The sequence below is a fragment of the Mytilus galloprovincialis genome, chromosome 2 (genome assembly GCF_965363235.1).
Source record: "Mytilus galloprovincialis chromosome 2, xbMytGall1.hap1.1, whole genome shotgun sequence".
In the NCBI taxonomy this organism is placed as follows: Eukaryota; Metazoa; Mollusca; class Bivalvia; order Mytilida; family Mytilidae; genus Mytilus; species Mytilus galloprovincialis.
Genome location: NC_134839.1, coordinates 67,390,765 through 67,411,930, shown reverse-complemented (window position 1 = coordinate 67,411,930; position 21,166 = coordinate 67,390,765). Strand labels below are relative to the sequence as shown.

Sequence of the window (21,166 nt, the reverse complement as noted above, 5' to 3'; positions counted from 1 at the left end):
ACATAATCCGTATGCCAACTGACTGGTTTTAGAATAATTACTAGAGTAATGGACTTCTGATAGTATGTGGTCAATGTATTGAGGATGAGTTCCACTTCATTCTGTGTTTAGTTTAAACATACTTATTTTTAGTGGATTGGGTAACAAGTTATTGCAACCCCTTTCCACTTTGCTGGTGCGAGTGCTGCCTTGTAGCGGTATTAACATGCTCTTTTTCAAAATCTACAAGGGTGTCTTTTACGTGCAAGAAATATTGTTCTCTTTTAACACGGGTCAGCCATTTATCGTCACATTCCGACGGACTATCATCGTTTCTCAAGACCATACTCGCAAATGTTGTCAAGCGGGACAGCCGAAAATTCAGTCTCTGAAAATTTCACCCCGATATGGTGATCGAACCAGGGACCTTTGTGTTTGTAGTCCGATGCGCTAAACACAGTGGGACTACACAACTGCTCTCCTTCTTGTGTGTTTGGCATGAAGGGACATTGCGGGCAAAGTTTATAAAGCAATACTACTGGTATAAACCGAGCGGATTAAAACTAATATAGACAATATAGTTGCTACGTGTACAAAATGTAAAGCAGTTAGCTTTTGAGGGGAAATAAAAAGTTTATTGGATTTTGAAATTAGGGACAGTATTTTACAAAAGAATATTAGCATTCTCTACATGATGTGTTATTGCAATTATAACTTATTTCTTGTCAGTTACAAATATGTGAAGCTTAATTAAGCTGGTAATAAAGTATATTTATGTATTCCAATTTTGTCAGCCTTTATCTGATTGATTGATTGATTGTTAAACGCCACCTTGCACTCTTGACTATACATTGTGCGGGTGGAAAGATATTATCACATTTGACCGGAAAATGGACGGGTAATCCTTTAAGATCAGAGTCGAACGCACCTGTCACATACGACCGGGTTTGCACTCACATCTCCTGTGTTTGCATGCTAGGGAAACTACTTTTTTAAAAGATGCTTTGTAAAATTAAGCAAAATGAGCTTGGACATAAGATCTGCATTTTAAATAAGATTGATGACTATGTGTCTGTGCATATTTTCCCTGCCGTGACGGTCTTCATCTTCCATATTAGTATAGACAGTACTACAAACATTCAACACTGTTCAAAAATCTGTATTAATAATAATTTTTAAACATACTCGATTCGCACTCATAAGTCCGGCCCCTCCCCTTCCGTCCGACTTTTGTCGAATTTAGGGCGTCTGTTTAAAAGGACGAAATTTGATTTAGTACGAAATGTCTTCAAAGGAATATGAGGAACTGGTTCCCGATATCTTAAAAACGGGCAGAGACCAGATACAGTCAACATGGACAAATTATTTAGACTGAGGCAGATATCGAAGTTCTGTAGGAGTTTTGTTTACAGTGCACACTGTTCAGAGGTTACCTTACTTTTTATGCAAATTTCCATAGAAAGATATGTATGTGAAAAATCAACATTAGCTTGCCCTGCACTACATATTACAGTATTCGTCCATACCAATTTTTAACAAATTAAGTCATCTCGCAGGGGAAGCAAGTTAACTCGTACATCAGAAAACTCGTACCTCATTAACTCGTACCAAAAAAGTTAACTCGTACCAACCTAAACTCGTATCACTGGGAAGTCGTAACACTGCAAACTCGTACCATCAAAAATATATTAAAATATATGAATGTTTTGGGGTTTTTGTCGAGCCTGCAACTTTTGTTGCAGAAAGCTCGACATAGAGATAGTGATCCGGAGGCGGCGGCGGCGGTGTTAGCTCACTTCTTAAAAGTTATATATTTTGGAAGGTGGAAGACCTGGATGCTTCATATTTTGTATATAGATGCCTCATGTTACGAAGTTTCCGTCAGTCACATGTCCAATGTCCTTGACCTCATTTTCATGGTTCAGTGACCACTTGAAAAAAAGTAAAGAATTTTTGTAACGTTGAATTCTCTCTTATTATAAGTAATAGGATAGCTATATTTGGTATGTGCGTACCTTGCAAGGTCCTCATGCCCGTCAGACAGTTTTCACTTGACCTCGACCTCATTTCATGGATCAGTGAAGAAGGTTAAGTTTTGGTGGTCCAGTCCATATCTCAGATACTATAAGCAATAGGGCTAGTATATTTGGTGTATGGAAGGACTGTAAGGTGTACATGTCCAACTGGCAGGTGTCATCTGACCTTGACCTCATTTTCATTGTTCAGTGGTTATAGTTAAGTTTTTGTGTTTTGGTCTGTTTTTCTCATACTTTATGCAATAGGTCTACTATATTTGTTGTATGGAATGATTGTAAGGTGTACATGTCTAGCGGGCAGATGTCATCTGACCTTGACCTCATTTTCATGGTTCAGTGGTCAAAGTTAAGTTTTTAAGTTTTGATCTTTTTATCTAATATTATATGCCAAAGGTCAACTATATTTGGTGTATGGAAATATATTATGATCTATATGTCAGTCCCGCAGGTTTTATTTGACCATGACCTCAATTGCACGGTTCATTGGACAGTGTTAAGTTTTTGTGTTTTGGTCTATTTTTCTTAAACTATAAGTAATAGGTCAACTATATTTGTTGTATGGAAGCATTGTTAGCTGTACATGTCTGCCTGGCATGGTTCATCTGACCTTGACCTCATTTTCATGGTTCACTATCTTGTTTAATGTTAAGTTTATGTGACAGTTGTAATAATGCTTTATACTTAGGACTATCAACATAATATCAATGATAAGTAAAGAAGGCGAGACATTTCAGTGTGTGCACTCTTGTTTTTTGTAAACTTAATAAAAAATAAAGTTGAATTACTTGAATTTTATACTGGATTTTAATGAAACTAAGACAAAAATACGAATGTTTTTTAAAAGCTTTATTTTTCAAGCTGATACTAGCTTTAATGCAGAAGAAAGTAAAAACATTGCTTTAACTGTACCTTTAGTTGAATATCTATATCCAAATTAAATTAATCAAAGCTGTAATCCATGATCACAAATTGAATGCTATGTTTACAATTGTTGAAAGCCATGTGCTTTTTGGTGGGAAAATTCGGGAAACCCCTTTTAACAGGAAACAGTTACATTTCATTGTTGTTTATAAAAAGTAAGAATTTCATTTTCATTTTGATTAACTGCTAGGATTTATTCATGAGAAAATAATATTTTCTTGGGGTGAATTGATAATACTTTAATAATCTACATCTAGGGGTATGGAAAAGGGGGACTGTTTTTTTTTTTTTTTTTTTTAAAGTTCTTTCCCCATTATATTACAAATATAAGTTAACCAGTCTGAAAAAATCTATTCAATGTTACTGATTTGGAATGATTAAAAATTAAATCCAATAATTATCAGTAAAAGTTTCAAAAAGAGTCTATTCAAAGGAGACAAACGTGAAAGCAAATCTGCCACGGTATTGTCTATCCAATAGACGAGGAACATTAGCTACAAATTAGTCATTGTACTTTCAAATTATATACATTTTTTCAGACTTAAAAGGTATTGAGTGAAAGTAAAGTATATATATCATTAAACGCCATTTAAATGCATTTAAATAAGTTGGTACGAGTTAGCAGTGATACGGGTTTGCATTGGTACGAGTTTTTGTAAAGTGGTACGAGTTGACGTTGGTACGAGTTTACAATGGTACGGGATAACTATAATTCCTCGCAGGCCTCTACGGCTCTTAGGCCTTCAGGGGTTGACACTAACTTTTGTAGGCACTAGCCCGCCGGGCTAGTAAAAATTATATTCAACTAGCCCTGTTCTGTGTCAGGTAGCCCGGTGAGTGGGCCAACGGCCCACGAGTGAGCTGGCCGTAGGCCAGCGAACTTGCTAGGGGGGTCTGGGGGCATGCCCCCCCAGAAATTTTTTGAAATTTAGATGCAAAATCCTGCATTCTGAGGCATTCTGAGGCCTTTTAAGAAGATGTTTTCTGTCTGAAAAATAACTATTTCATACTTGTTTATATCTTCATAAAAAAAAAAAAAAAAAATTGTTTTAAATTAATACCCAAGAAATCTAACGGCAGGAATTTGTCAAAACATTTTTACTGTTAATGAATTGATGATATATCTTAAATATTTATTGTGTTAACATTTTTAGTCAAACATTAACATTTGTATATTCCAGACCTACTTTAAAAAAAAATAGTTCCTAGATTAAAGATATTTATTTATTTTTTTATTGTCATTTTTTAACAAGAGGTCTCATTAACCCCAAGATTGCATCCACTCTCGTTATGGCATAGGTACAATACCTGTTTCAGTTTGTCTTTATGAATAACAAGTTTTAATATTTTCTCCCGTGTTTTTTTTTTTTGTCAACATGTATATAAAACATTTCATTGTTTTTAATTTCAAATTGCTTGGCCTTCCTTCTAAATGATCTTCTTTCATTATTATTATATCAAACTCTGGAGGGTATTGACCATCTCACAAAAAGTCATATAGCTGTTTATATTCACAACTTTCCATTTTTGTTTACATCTCTCTTGTCCTGATTTAAATTTTAATTTAAAAATGTGTTATTCTGTCCCGTGAACGAAATTTCACAGAAGACACAATTTCATGGGACACTTTTTTGGCTTACAAAAAACTCATCAACTAAAATAATCAAATTAAAAAAAATTAAAAAGATGTTTTTGTTTAATTTTAATTACATAAATAAGTTGACTTGTCCCCTATTTTACTTTTGGTTTCTGATGCTGAGTCTTCATGTTCCAACTGATTTGTCTCATGACGAGTTTTTACCCTGTTCTCGTTAATGCATTATGACATGCATACATCCCGGTACGTGCAATGGACGCTTTCTGATACCAATGGCTTAGTCTTGTTGTCATCATCACCCCTCATCTCTCAAAAAGAAGCTAATCACATTTAATATTATTACCGGAAATTTACTTTCGTTTCAGTCCATTGCAACTGTAATGATAAATCCCGAGCAATACGAAAAGAATTATGACGACATGACAATAACCCGAATAATCCACTCGTTATATTACGATCACTTCGATCACTCCATTAAAAGTAGTGGATAGAGGGCGCTGAATTATTCGAGTTAACATGACAAACGCTAATTCTATAAAGACAGAGAAGTTTTCATCACCACGTGTACCTTTGGAGTAAAGGGAAATTTCAACAGGGAACCTTTCAATGCTCTATTTTAAGAACGAAAGGACATTTCCAATTTAAACTATTTACGCGACGACTATGTAATAGATAAGGCTAAACTATGCACACGATTTATCAGGATCTCTGATGTGATTAGTAATAAAATATAATAAAACCAAAATGTATATGCAGTATAATTAATGTTTATTTCAAAACGGGTTATCTTGAAACGTGGTGCATTCTTACTTTATGGGCCGAGTAATCTTAGGCCGAGTTGACTATATATATAGCGACTGGTTTACGGTAGAAATTTTACCCTCCAGTATCTGTATATGTATGTAAATAAAGAGGTTGTGGAACCAGTGTAGACAAAATTCGACGAAGTTGTCAGATATGACCGGCGTTTGGACTGTACTTTGCCGAAAGTACAACAGATTGATTTTCAATGACAAATAAATTTACTAGCCCCTCGGGCTACCGCGCCACGGACATTTACTAGCCCGACACAAAAGTTACTAGTCTCGGGCTAGCGGGCTAGCGTTAGTGTCGAACCCTGGCCTTAGATTTTTTGGGAGAATTCATCTCCCTAAAAACCTATTTGGCCACAACATAATAATTTTAAGTTTATTTACAATTAACACAGTGAATATATGTTCCCATAAATTAGGAATTTATTTGTTATAGATTGAAAAATACAGGCAAAGGTTAGATGTTTATGAAGTGTCCTATATAATTTTGACTATAGTGGAACCTTAATTGATATCAATGTCATGGTCAACTGAATGTTGCACCCCTTCAAATCTTCAGGTAATCTCACATGAATGCTAAAACAGGGCCAGTTTGTCCCAAATCATGTTTTCTCCCTTTCAAGTTCACACCCACATGTTCTCACCCTGGATTTGTTCGCATCCCCTTTAAAGGTTATGTTTTGAATAATTGTTTTATCATGCTTTAATTGGTATATTGCTATAAAATAACAGAAGGTTTGAGAAATTTTTGGTTTGCCATGTTAACAGGTTGGGAACAAACCCCCTGTATGGTGATTATACCTGTATAGAGGGATAATCCTTCTTTAGAGGGATAAAATTATCCCTCTATAGACCGGTATTTTTGTTCGCACTGGATTTAAAGCAAATTAGGGCAGAATGGCATTTTCTAGTTATATTGGCTATAATCTCTAGCATTATATGCATCAACATATATGCACTTTACTAAAATTTGGGATAACCAGTTTTCTGCTAAAGTGACAAAACTTGCAATCTATTGTATACCTATCTGAACACCTGATCAACATCAAAAGGAATAGTTGACCTTTGAATTTCATGTTAAATCTAACAATAGAAATTCTGTTCAGTGAGGCATAAGTGAGTAGAATTTACCTGATCATCACAGCTTTCAATCATGGTGAACAATAGATTTTATATTTAGTCAGATAAGCAGCAAACTGGGCATGTGCATATTAAACAAAGTACATCAATTGGTGCATCAACTGTTGCAGGTTACTGCCATAATAAGTAGAGAATGCCATTCTGACCTATTTTGATTTAAATCCAGTCTAAAGAAAAATACCCCTCTATAGAGGGATAATTTTACCCCTTTTTTCTGTTTCGATTTCTTTTACATTTCAACTTAGGTAGTCAGTTACAAATGGTGCTTCTATACAAACAAATTAATTGGACCATAGAGCTCAAAATGAAGCATTTATATAAGGGAAGACTATGTCATGTATGCTACTCATGATTATGAACATTATATTAATATTGATTAAAGGAATGTGAGAACTTAAGGTTGATCTTTTGAGATCAACACCAATGAGATAGCAATCACAAATAGAGAACCATTAAGACATGCATTCATCATGGTCATAAACTGGTAGTGGTATCTTTTGCTTTATATATATATATAATTAATACATATAAGTGATTAGTCTCATGGTTTTCGACATGTACCATTACATATATTGAAAAATGTTTTTTCCAACATATAAGAAATGAGAAATTCCTGCAAACAGATATACCCCATGCTGAAGTTACTAATATGATAATTGTGCTTTCAAATTAAAATACCTTACTTTAATACATGTACATGTATGTCATGAATACTCATGATCATCTTTGATTGCCCATCATTGGATTTTTTTTTTTACAACACTGCATGTGATGTGCTTTTGTGCTGACAATTTTATAAACTCAATGATTGGATGAAGCACGACTAATTTTGATAAGGTTTACCGCATAGCAACTCCTTTGGGCCACAATTAAAAATATTTCAGTTTGCCCAAACCCGACCCATGATGACTGGGTAAGGGTTGGTAGGTAGGCAAATTCTTTTTTTTTCAGAATTTGCATGAAAATATTGAAAGATTTTAAAACAGTACAACTTTTTTTTCTTCCGTCAAACCTTTGTAGAGTCAACAAAAAGCAATGCATTTAAAACTTCTATAAATAAATTAGTCTACTTTATGATTTGTATCCTGAAATGTTTCTAACCCTGACAATTGCTAAATGTTTGAAAGGGCTGGTGGATTTATGAAGTGATTTTCAACAGTTACATCAACACAATGTTTGTGTAAAAAAAATATCAGCTGACTATGTAATGATTTAATTTGTTTGCAGTTTTTAAATCCTATATCTATTAAAATAGATAAATGTCCTAAAATATTTTATATGAATTATTATCTACCATCCATAGTTTCTGTCTTTTTTTGTTTTGAAAACAAATTTATATTTTACATTATCACACGTTGCACAGGTAAACTTATTTGGCTATAAATACATTTGTAGATCAAAACATGTTCTGTAGAATCTCCAAACTAAAAACGCATTTGTTATAATTTTATTTCTTTAAATAATCAAGTTTAAATTTTTGAAAATAATCATTATTGATAAAATATAATTGCATAAAGTTAACGTTTTGTGAGCAATTATAGTTTTATCAAATTCTCCCAAACAGCAACGTACTGATCTTGTAAACTGAGACTTGTAAATTTGAACTATTTTAATAAAAGGGCATCTAATTCACATGATAAAGGAAGATTATAATTAAAGACAACAATTTATCAAGAATTAATTCCTTTTTATTCAGTAATAACAAAATCTTCTTGCAAGATTGTAAATTTGCAACTTCCATTTCCATTTCTGTTCAGAATATTGAAAGTATTCAATTGCAAATGGTTTTGAACAAATCTACCTGAATATTCTTATCATATATTCGATTACACGATGAAATTAACATCGAGCATATAGGTAAGGGTTTGGTAGTACAGAACTACAGCGTAAAAAAACTGTGCCACTTCACATGTTTCACTTCTTTACGTTTGTTAAGTCAGTTCTAAGATAAAACCGAGAACATCGAATATCGATTAACTGCGTCTTCTGCGCTTTCTTTTAATCTTATTCACAATTACTTTCAAACGCAAAGACGACAAACATTATGTTTTATACGATGACGGAGCGGACACAAAAAAAATCTTCAAAAAAAATAATTCTTCTAAAAAACGTCAAAAAAAGAATTTGAGTCGGCGGGTTTATTTTGGGTCAGTCGTGTTTGGGCAAACATACAATCTTTTTATTTTGGCCTTGATTTATGAAGATAAGATGGGCTAAGGCAATTTAAAGACAGAAAGTTCTGTAATTGTTCTGGATAACTTTAATATTTGTATTTGAAGAAAAAATTGTTTGTGTAGTTTCAGAATGTAGTTCAGTCAAGAAATCTTAGCACCACTGGCAGGCTATGTTTCATACGTAGGGGTGAAAAAGTTTTTGAAGAAGAAGATAATACTGTTATTGCTCATGAGAAACGGCCATACATACAGGAATCATGGGATACAAGTATCAGATATTTAGAAAGTGATTGTAAGTTACATTAAATTAATTATGGAATAAATTAGAAAAATCAGAATAGAAATTTTTTCCAATAAATGTAGCTTTAAAAATGCAAATTAATTAGATTTTCATTGATTAATTAATGTTTTACATCTAGTATGATCTACTTAAACTAGTGAATTATGTTTCTGCCATATTCAGGAACAATACAACTTTAACAATATATGTGCATGAACCAACACAGTCATATCAATTATGCAAAATGGTAGGACCAATAAAGGTTCTGCATAGCTGGAGCTGATTGTTTTTAGCTCACCTTGCCTAAAAGGCCAAGTGAGCTTTTCTCATTATCTGACATTCGTCGTCATCCGTCGTATGTCGTCCGTCGTCATTAACTTTTACAAAAATCTTCTCCTCTGAACCTACTGGGCCAAATTTAACTAAACTTGGCTACAATCATCATTTGGCTATCTAGTTATATGTGTCCGGTGACTTGGCAAACCAACCAAGATGGCTGCTATGGCTAAAAATAGAACATAGGGGTAAAATGTAGATTTTGGCTTATAACTCTGAAACTGAAGCATTTAGAGCAAATCTAACATGGGTTTAAATTGTTTATCAAGTCAAGATCTATCTGCCCTAAAATGTTCAGAGGAATCGGACAACTGGTTGTTAGGTTGCTGCCTCTGAATTGGCAGTTTTAAGGAAATTTTGCAGTTTTTGGTTATTATCTTGAATATTATTAGAGATAAAGATAAACTGTAAACAGCAATAATGTTCAGCAAAGTAAGATCTACAAATAAGTCAGAATAACCAAAATGGTCAGTTGACCCCTTAAGGAATTATTGCCCTTTACAGTCAATTTTGTTTTAACATTTTTCATAAATTTTGTAAATTAAAATTTTGACAAAATATTTTCCTCTGTAACTAATGGGCCAAGTTCATTATAGGTAGAGATAATTGTAAGTAGCAAGAATGTTCAGTAAAATCAGATCTACAAGCACATCACCATCACCAAAACACAATTTTGTCATTAATCCATTTGTGTCTTTTGTTAATAAACATTACATTGAACACCAAATCGGAGGACTAACCTTGTTTGTATTGGATACCAAAGCTTCATAAAATTCCGTACAAACAACAGTATATTGCTGGCTCATCTTCATGTTCCACCAAAGAATTGTCAATTAGATTGACTAAAATTCTGTCCGCAGTGAAAGAGGCTCTTCAGAAATACTGTGAAACTGTTTACTTGCGTAGTGGTATTAACCATATGTGGATTCTAAAAAATTCTAAAGAACTTCTAGACAATTTTAAATCTCGGTCATTTTCTGAAATTAGTTCTATCAAAACTTTTGATTTTTGAACCCTGTATACCACCATTCCCCATGTGAAATTGAAAATTCGCCTTAAAGAAATAATCCACAATGCCTTTCAACATAAAAATGGTAGCATACGCTATAAATTTATTACTTTGGGATTTCATAAGGCATATTTCGTTAATAGTGACAAACAAAAAGGTAAAACATGCTACACAGAAGAACAAGTGGTCAGTATGCTGGAGTTTCTTATTGACAACATATTTGTTGAGTTTGGAGGTAGACTTTTCCAACAAATTGTCGGCATTTATATGGGAACAAACTGTGCGCCTCTTCTTGCCGACCTCTTCTTATTTTCTTATGAATCGGAGTTCCTCCAGACACTTGTCAAAAACAAGAGGATCAAAGAAGCCAGATTATTTAATTTCACTTTCAGATATATTGATGATGTTCTTTCCATACTTTTCTGATTGGGTTCCATTAATATATCCCCCAGAACTAGAAATTAAAGAAACAACAGACACGGCTTCCTCCGCCTCATTTTTAGACTTATATCTCGAATTTGACTTCCACAGTCTACTAGAATCTATGACAAACAAGACGATTTTAATTTTGAAATTATAAATTTCCCCCACCTTAGTAGCAATATACCAACTTCACCTGCATCTGATATATATTTCCCAACTTATTCGATATTCAAGAGCTTGCAGCTTCTTTTCAGACTTTGTAAAACGTCATCATTGTCTCAGTAGAAAGTTGATGAACCAGGGGTATGTCAAAGAACGTCTTGTTCTTTTTCTAAAATAGTTCATCGGAAGGTACCAAGACCTTGTTGATAAATATTCCGTTTCAACTTCACAAATAATACATGATGGTCTTGATGTATAGATTCTGCGTACTGATGTTGTTTATCATCTTAACAATGTGTTTTATAGTTCTTTCATTTGTCTTTGTTCTATTATTAGTATTACTTTTACTGTTGAATGGTTTTATGTGATATCCGTTTGACGTGGCTCGGTACTTGTACATCTCGTCAATGTGTTTGTATTGTCTTTCAATTTTTGATGGTGTGCTTTGTAGATGCGACTTTTTGTTCTTATAACGTGACTCTATACTTTAAAAGATCCCGTCAGTATGTTATTGTTCTAGTTTATGTCATTATGATATATTTCTATTATGAATTACAAAATACATTGAACTATAAACGTCAAAATCATTCAATCGCATAGTGGAATTAACTATTTGTGGATTCTTATAAATTCTATATATAACTTTTGGACTATTTTCAATCTCGGTCTATTTCTGAAATTTATTCTTACATACTTTTGATTTTTTAACCCTATATGCTAACATTGCCTATGTAAATTTTAAAATTGTTTGTATGCACATTGAACAACAAATTTATGTGACGTATAAAATTTTTTGACGTCAGACACACAAATCAATGAATGTATTTGTAGATAGATGTTTTTGTCTTCTGTTAAATTGTTCCTTTTAAAATTGTTACACGATTGATGACTGATAGTGGAATTAACTATTTGTGGATTCTTATAAATTCTATATATAACTTTTGGACTATTTTCAATCTCGGTCTATTTCTGAAATTTATTCTTACAATTTTTGATTTTTCAACCCTATATGCTAACATTGCCTATGTAATTTTTAAAATTATTTGTATGCACATATAGACAAGTTTATGTGACTTATAAAATTTTCTGACGATAGACACACAAATCAATGAATGTGTTTGTAGATAGATGTTTTTTGTGTTCTGTTAAATTGTTCCTTTTAAAATTGTTATACGATGATGACTGATGTACCAATATTTTGACTATTTTATTTATTGTGTCTGTTTAGTTAACACATCAATGTAAATATAACGGAATTTGATGAGACTGCCATCAAAGTGAGAGGGTTAGCGCTATAAAACCAGGTTTAATCCACCATTTTCTACATTTGAAAATGCCTGTACCAAGTCAGGAATATGACAGTTCTTGTCCATTCGTTTTTGATGCATTTTGCTATTTGATTTTGCCATGTGATTATGGACTCTCCGAATTGATTTTCCTCTAAGTTCAGTATTTTTGTGATTTTACTTTTTGTTTAATATGCACATAGACCAAGGTGAGTGACACAGGCTCTTAAGAGCCTCTAGTTTGATTTTTCCATTTTAAAAAAATATAAAATAATGTATGATTGTCGTTGCTAGCTATATTTGGTCATTGTTATTCAGTAAGTGCATTGATACAATACAATTAAGCTTGAAATTCATGATGATCAACAAAAAAACTTAAGACAAAGATTGAGCATTAATTTTAAACTCCTCCTTTTTCATGTCAATACATGTACAGGCCTTTTTGACCTCATTAGTATGTTAGATTGGGGACAGGACATTTAAGAAGTACATTCAACTAGAATATCTATTACACATTTTGAAGCCTCTGGATATTGCTCTGTCCCCTTATCATAAAGTGTTTTTCTTTTTAGCTTACAAAAAGACTTATGGTGATGATGTTGTTTGGAAACATTACAGAAGAAACTTTAAAGGAAATATGGCACCTGAAACAAGAGAGAAATGTATTGTACGTAACTAAGTTATATGGTTGTGAAACAGTTATGGAAATAACCAAACTTCAAATCAGTTAATCACAATTTCAGATAAAAAAAAATGACGACTTCATTTAAAGTTACTTCATTGTCTTTGCCAGAAGAAATGTTATGTTTAAGAGATAATGTCTGGTATCAAATTTTGAAAAAAAAGTTATTTCCATATTTTTCAATGGGTTAACTTTGTTTTTGGGATATAGATTGCATTTTTCCAATCAAAACCCTTATGTGGATTACAATTTTCAAGACTTGATTACTACTTTTGGGATTAAAGTATTACACTGAGCTCAACATTCTAAACATCCCATCTATCAATATATCAATAAACTTATCAGTGAAATGTAAACTCAGATATTCAAGTTACAAAATGATGTGTATGTGTATTGCCATGCTTGTCAGGAAAATTACATAAATTGTGCATGGTGCATGAATCTTGTATCCTTCTTCTAATATTAATGATGAAATTGTTCAAGTAATATACAAAATTTGAATTGTCTTCCTTTGTACAGAATTGAAGTATACAATGCAATGTTAGTTTACACGGCATCATGAATGGAATCATTTCTAAAAACATGGATAAAGGTTAGCACTCGTATAACTAAAACACTGTCTTTTACAAATACATGAAATCAGAAATAGGGTAATAAACTGTTATCTTAAAAACAGAGACAGAGGGGAAAGATTTTTTAAACCCTGTTTTAAATTTATATGCTATATTCTGCAACTTGAAACCATAGCTTAAATTGTATATACATATAACTAATCTCAAAATTAAGCATGATCAATTCTTGAGGAATTTGCAATGTATGTTTACTCATAAAAATAGTTTTAAATGCCACAAATCTTTCTGACACAATCACAACTAAAACTAGGTGCTAAATTTGATGTAGTTTGGACAATCTGATGACACAGATGCATTTTTAAGATGAATTTTACATTTAAATCAAAGTTAGCTGTCTCTTTTCTTCTCTTTTATAGACTATTGAACTATGATTTTAAGCAAAACTATCAAAATACAGCATCCATTTTGTGTAATTGACTCCTACAGCTTTTAAGCTGCACAGTCTGACAGATAGATTATAAACATATTGAAGTTTTGCATCTGATTTATGGAATTGTTTGATTATTGTTTTAATGTTAAGCCAGACTAATTGAGAGGTTTTATTTCAGAGACAAGGAAAAATTGGTTTAGCAAGTCCATGTCCTCTTTGTCGAGATGAATACTTAACTGTGGATTATAGAGTAAGTCAAAATTACTGACACCAATTATGTAGATATATAGTTTAAATTAAGAAATAATTGCTGGCAGCTGTAGATTTGTTTTCATTTAACCAGGCATTTAAATTCAGTAGTTTGATTCCAAGCAACAGGGAGGGTAAAATATGAATATAAATGCACAACCCATGGTAAAATGAAAACAAATCACAGTTTATTAAAAAAACACTTTTCTAGGTTCAACCTGTCGACCTGTTAGTCAGTCATCTTATGTACATATAAACCGATTTACTACTTAAGATAAATTGATTTACTACTCTGCTCTTGTGATGGAACTAAAGTACCGTTTATTCTACTTGATTCCACTAGGATGCTTTGATTTATAAATGAGTTTAATAAGCTATTCGTGTTAGGTTTTCCTGGTGAGGTCTGTTTCTCAGATACTATAAGCAATAGGTCAACTTTATTTGGCATTGGAAATTATTGTAAGGTGTATTTGAAGATGAAGAGCAGTTTCGGAATATATGTATAGGGAATTAGTTGAAAATTACTTCAATTAATGTTTTAAACCTTTTGATGAGATTGAACTTGACACTTGTATGACTTTGATGATTTTTGTCGAGCCTGCAACTTTTGTTGCAGAAAGCTCGACATAGGGATAGTGATCCGGCGGCGGCGACGGCTACGGCGGCGGCGTTAGCTCACTTCTTAAAAGCTTTATATTTTAGAAGGTGGAAGACCTGGATGCTTCATACTTTGTATATAGATGCTTCATGTTACGAAGTTTCAGTCAGTCACATGTCCAATGTCCTTGACCTCATTTTCATGGTTCAGTGACCACTTGAAAAAAAAGTTCAAATTTTTTGTAATGTTGAATTATCTCTTATTATAAGTAATAGGATAACTATATTTGATATGTGCGTACCTTGCAAGGTCCTCGTGTCTGTCAGACAGTTTTCACTTGACCTTGACCTCATTTCATGGATCAGTGAACAAGGTTAAGTTTTGGTGGTCAAGTCCATATCTCAGATACTATAAGCAATAGGGCTAGTATATTCGGTGTATGGAAGGACTATAAGGTGTACATGTCCAACTGGCAGGTGTCATCTGACCTTGACCTCATTTTCATGGTTCAGTGGTTATAGTTAAATTTTTGTGTTTTGGTCTGTTTTTCTCATACCATATGCAATAGGTCTACTATATTTGTTGTATGGAATGATTGTTAAGTGTACATGTCTAGCGGGCAGATGTCATGTGACCTTGACCTCATTTTCATGGTTCAGTGGTCAAAGTTAAGTTTTTGAGTTTTGGTCTTTTTATCTAATGCTATATGCCATAGGTCAACTATATTTGGTGTATGGAAATATTTTATGATCTTTATGTCAGTCGAGCAGGTTTTATTTAACCGTGACCTCATTTTCACAGTTCATTGCACAGTGTTAAGTTTTTGTGTTTTGGTCTATTTTTCTTAAACTATAAGTAATGTGTCAACTATATATGTTGTATAGAAGAATTGTTAGCTGTACCTGTCTGCCTGGCATGGTTCATCTGACCTGGACCTCTTTTTCAAGGTTCATTGGTCTTTGTTTAGTTATCTTGGTTAATGTTAAGTTTATGTGACAGTTGTAATAAAGCTTAGCTTTATACTTAGGACTATCAACATAATATCAATGATTTGTATAGAAGGTGAGACATTTCAGCGTGTGCACTCTTGTTTCTAATACAGTTCAACTTATATCAAGAGTTTTTGAACAAAAACATGTGTTTTATTAATAACCGGAATATAGAGCTAATGTGAAAAGTCTTTTTATTGTAGAATATAAAATTACTGAGACAATTTTTAAATCCATTTACTGGTGATGTTTTGCCTTCATTAAAGACCGGAGTTTGTCAACAAAGATTGAAGGAATTACAGATACAAAGATTAAAGGCTATAGACTATGGTAATTCATCTCAATCAAAATATCTGACTTGAAAAGTCATTATATATACTGTGGATTCATTTATTTTCGTGGGTATCAATTTTCCTGGACAGAGAAAAAAAGACGTTTCGTGGTATACGTAAAACAAACAAAAAAATCAGATATGTAATTCGTGGATATCTTTTTGGTTTAGGAGGTCATATAACCTCCTTGGTTTGATCAATAATAAAACAAACAAAAAAGAAGGTATTCATTGAAAAAGTTTTGAATTGTCAAAATCCTCGCTTGGTCATTCTAGGTTGAAGTGTTCATTGAAAACTTCTATTACAATAATGGACAGAGACAACTAATTATTTTTTTGTTTTACAAATTATAAATTATTGTCGGAATTGTATAAGGCATTCAAAACTTTATGATTGAAAGCTCATTTCCCTAATCACGATATAATAAACTGTCATATAAGTAAAAGGTGTGAAAATAAATGTCCCTGTCATAAACAATATTACCTACGGGCAATATCCCCATACTTAATCTTATTGATTTTTAATCACTAGTAAACCAAACTAAGGTATGGTAATTAACAACTTGCAGTTATTTTCCATGAACAGTTTTAATCTGTTTTAAAAAGTAAAGTATCACTGATATTCAATATATTTATTATTGATTTAATTGAAATACTTGTATCTTCTTTCAATAAAAAAACGCGTGTTATTTTACCATGTTTATCGCTAGTCAACACTATACTAGAACTGCATAACATAACCGGAAATAAACATCAGACTCCATACACATTTCTCTGGATTATTCTTCGCTGTGACCCATGAAACCCACGAAAATTGGTATTCCACAAATAAAAATGAATCCACAGTAGATATTTTAACTAATTCTACATTTGACTCAAATGAAATTTTGTATGAAATAATACAAATTTAACTTTTGACCCACACATTTCTCTGGATTATTCTTCGCTGTGACCCATGAAACCCACGAAAATTGGTATTCCACAAATAAAAATGAATCCACAGTAGATATTTTAACTAATTCTACATTTGACTCAAATGAAATTTTGTATGAAATAATACAAATTTAACTTTTGACCCCTTTTTATAAAACACTTGAAAAATGCTGTACAGTTTTGAAGGAAAACACCACCATGATCGCATGGAATTGTATACATTTTTATTCAAATGGTTTCATTTTTATACGACCGCAAAAATTTTAATTTTTTGGTCGTATATTGCTATCACGTTGGCGTCGTCGTCCTGCGTCGTCGTCGTCGTCGTCGTCGTCCGAATACTTTTAGTTTTCGCACTCTAACTTTAGTAAAAGTGAATAGAAATCAATGAAATTTTAACACAAGGTTTATGACCACAAAAGGAAGGTTGGGATTGATTTTGGGAGTTTTGGTCCCAACATTTTAGGAATTAGGGGCCAAAAAGGGCCCAAATAAGCATTTTCTTGGTTTTCGCACTATAACTTTAGTTTAAGTGAATAGAAATCTATGAAATTTTGACACAAGGTTTATGACCACAAAAGGACGGTTGGGATTGATTTTGGGAGTTTTGGTTCCAACAGTTTAGGAATTAAGGGCCAAAAAAGGTCCCAAATAAGCATTATTCTTGGTTTTCGCACAATAACTTTAGTATAAGTAAATAGAAATCAATGAAATTTAAACACAAGGTTTATGACCACAAAAGGAAGGTTGGGATTGATTTTTGGAGTTGAGGTCACATCAGTTTATGAATTAGGGGCCAAAAAGGGGCCCAAATAAGCATTATTTTTGGTTTTTGCACCATAACTTTACTATAAGTAAATAGAAATCTATGAAATTTAAACACAAGGTTTATGACCATAAAAGGAAGGTTGGGTTTGATTTTGGGAGTTTTGGTCCCAACAGTTTAGGAATAAGGGGCCCAAAGGGTCCAAAATTGAACTTTGTGTGATTTCATCAAAAATTGAATAATTGGGGTTCTTTGATATGCCGAATCTAACTATGTATGTAGATTCTTAATTTTTGGTCCCGTTTTCAAATTGGTCTACATTAAGGTCCAAAGGGTCCAAAATTAAACTTAGTTTGATTTTGACAAAAATTGAATCCTTGGGGTTCTTTGATATGCTGAATTTAAAAATGTACTTAGATTTTTAATTATTGGCCTAGTTTTCAAGTTGGTCCAAATGGGGGTCCAAAATTAAACTTTGTTTGATTTCATCAAAAATTGAATAAATGGGTTCTTTGATATGTTAAATCTAACTGTGTATGTAGAATCTTAATTTTTGGTCCAGTTTTCAAATTTGTGTACATTAAGGTCCAAAGGGTCCAAAATTAAACTAAGTTTGATTTTAACAAAAATTAAATTATTGGGCTTATTTGATATGCTTTATCTAAACATGTACTTTGATTTTTGATTATGGGCCCAGTTTTCAAGTTGGTCCAAATCAGGATTCCATATCAAGTATTGTGCAATAGCAAGAAATTTTCAATTGCACAGTATTGCACAATAGCAAGAAATATCTAATTGCACAATATTGTGCAATAGCAATTAATTTTCAATTGGAGTTATCTTTCTTTGTATATAATAGTAGTTGATAGAAAATTTGAAATTTGCCAGACATGACTATGATGTCATTTTCTATTTTTATTTGCCAATAACTTTATGTAAATAACTTCATTGGAAATTTGCCAATATAAAATGTTGCTGATGAAGCTTTTTTTCCTTATCTTATCTAAAATGCTTTTAGATAATGTATGTTGGACATTTGCCAGACATGACTATGATGTCATTTTCTATTTTTATTTGCCAATAACTTTATGTAAATAACTTCATTGGAAATTTGCAAATATAAAATGTTGCTGATGAAGTTTTTTTTCCTTATCTTATCTAAAATATTTTTAGCTTAAAATTTGTGTCCATACTTGTTCTCATTTCAGATTTCATAAATAAAAAGAAAATTTCTTCAAACATTTTTTTGACAGGATTAATATTCAACAGCATAGTGAGTTGCTCAAAGGCAAAAAAAGTTTTAAGTTCATTAGACCACATTCATTCTGTGTCAGAAACCTATGCTGTGTCAACTATTTAATTTTAAATTTAAATAAGTTTGAAGAAGAAATCTTTAATTGATTTGTAAAATCTTGACATTTGTTTTGTGTAAAAAACCCATATAATGTCAAAAATTTGATCACAATCCAAATTCAGAGCTGTATCACGCTTAAATGTTTTGTCCATACCTGCCCCAACTGTTCAGGGATCGACCTCTGCGGTCGTATAAAGCTGCGCTCTGCGGAGCACCTGGTTTATAAAACAAAATTGAAAAGCAATTGTTTTCATGAACATGGGCTAATATTATGGTGCCTTCTAAAACATTTACTACCTATAATTCATAATTTCCAAGCTACTTAATGAATCCACATACAGACAGGATCACTTGTAAGGAGGTCAATATCAAAATGTTGAGATTTGGTATGATTCCCAATCAGACAAAAAATCACCAAGTACCAAGCGACAAGCATCTGAATAACTGTGGGTTACTGTAAAGCTTTCAAAAATGAGGAAAACCTATGCATATATATAGTCAGCTATAAAAAGTAGATCAGGCCCCAGCTTGACAATATTAAACATTCATAAAGAAATTTGGACTAAAAACAATAAAAGCAACCAACAACAACCTTTGAATTACCGGCTCTCTAATTGGAACAGACACATTAAGTAGCATCAAACATGTTTGTTCATATCAACCGTACTCTAAACAGGGAAATTGTTTTTTATTGCACAACATAAGAATAACTCCTGAAAAATCAGTTGGAAAGGGTTTAAATCATTAGATTTTACAGCAACCAAAGAGAAGACAAAAAGACACAAAGTACACATTTATTAAAAGCTTGTTCAAAGCCAATTTTAACTAACATATAGACCATGTTTTCCCAGACTGTAAAACCTGCTTTATGCAGAAACTAAAGGATAAATGTTAAGTTCTTAAGAAAAATTGATGTGATAAATGTTTTATGTTTGAATAAAAATGTAAAATATAAGTTGTAAATATGATTTGATGAAATATCTAGTTGCAATATAAAAGAATAGCTCACCTGAAGGACCTAATGACATTACCATAAACATTTTTCTGAAACAAATTGTAATCTTTCAAAATGACTGAAAATGAATGAACTTTGTGCAATAGTGCTATACCCTGTTTCGTTTTGTTCACCACTTTACCTCAACCTATCCCAAATTTTTGATTGAAAGGTCATTGTTTCTTATATGTTTATAAAAATTTTGTGCACCAATATTTATTTTTCAGGTTTTATACAGATGCCCCTTAAACAAAGACATTATGACTATAGTGAATACCATAATCTAGCAAAAGAATCAGAAGAGAAATCTAAACTTTTGTCTAATTCAACAAGTACAGATATGGATACCTTGGAGAATGCAATGGCCTCCCCAGTAGATATTTCGTCTTCAATAGAAACAAACATGGCTGCTTCAGAAGATCCAGAAGATAGGAATAATGAACAAAAGAAATTGGCAGGAGATGAAGACCAATCAGATTCTTCTTCTGATTCTTCTTCAGATTCAGGATCAGAATCTGACTCAGATTCCAGTTCAGAACCAGACGATTCTGGACCTCCCAATGACACTAAAGATAAACCAGAAGATCAACCTAGCTAACAAATGATTTATTTATTAAAATAAACTATATCTTTTTCATGTCAATCCATTTTATGATATTTTTGTTGAGGGTAAAATTTCAGGTTTTGTATACAGTTTTTCCAGGCAAAGAACTTTGAAAGCCAAAATATAAATTCTTAGAATATAAAAACTATAAGGGCTTATACAAAGAGTCAAAGCTGTTTTAAGTTAAAATTTGCCTAAGAGAGTTGATATCTTTGTTTTTGTCTCGACTGCGACGACATTGGTATAACTGTCTGGTGGTGGTAATGTAAACTATTTGTATAAGGCCAAAAACCTTCCACCATCGACCCTGTAAAATCGCAGCGACTTGAAAAATTTTATTGGCCATTCTTGTCCCCAATTTTTTTGTTGTTGCTATGTTGGGTTTTGGTGATATCTTTCCGATGCTGTAAAGGCCAAAAATAAAATATTGTTTGTTTCCCCTTCCACCACCGACCCTGTAAAATCGCCGCGACTTGAAAAATTTTATTGGCCATTCTTGTCCCCAATTT

General features: G+C 32.5%; 1 protein-coding gene across 5 annotated transcripts; it reads left to right on the top strand.

Moving 5' to 3' along the window:
- The first annotated feature begins 1,255 nt into the window (after positions 1-1,255).
- Positions 1,256-20,696, top strand: LOC143064179 (uncharacterized). 5 transcript variants are annotated; one of them, XM_076236824.1, is made up of 6 exons: positions 1,256-1,407; positions 8,783-8,951; positions 12,728-12,822; positions 14,018-14,089; positions 15,879-16,005; positions 20,281-20,696. In XM_076236824.1, the coding sequence occupies exons 1-6, from the start codon at positions 1,333-1,335 to the stop codon at positions 20,649-20,651; spliced, it is 909 nt and encodes a 302-aa protein (XP_076092939.1). In that variant the 5' UTR covers positions 1,256-1,332; the 3' UTR covers positions 20,652-20,696. The 5 variants fall into 5 exon arrangements, with proteins under 5 accessions (XP_076092939.1, XP_076092940.1, XP_076092938.1 ...); XM_076236825.1 differs by having other exon boundaries at positions 1,262-1,407; positions 8,789-8,951; XM_076236823.1 differs by having other exon boundaries at positions 1,276-1,446.
- The last annotated feature ends 470 nt before the right edge of the window (positions 20,697-21,166 follow it).

Bases quoted from the DNA above. Each gene is read 5' to 3' on its own strand.
- LOC143064179 (XM_076236823.1), top strand. From the start codon at position 1,333: ATGGACAAATTATTTAGACTGAGGCAGATATCGAAGTTCTGTAGGAGT. The intron at 12,823-14,017 runs GTACGTAACTAA...GTTTTATTTCAG, and splicing joins AAACAAGAGAGAAATGTATT to AGACAAGGAAAAATTGGTTT. The intron at 16,006-20,280 runs GTAATTCATCTC...TTTATTTTTCAG, and splicing joins ATTAAAGGCTATAGACTATG to GTTTTATACAGATGCCCCTT.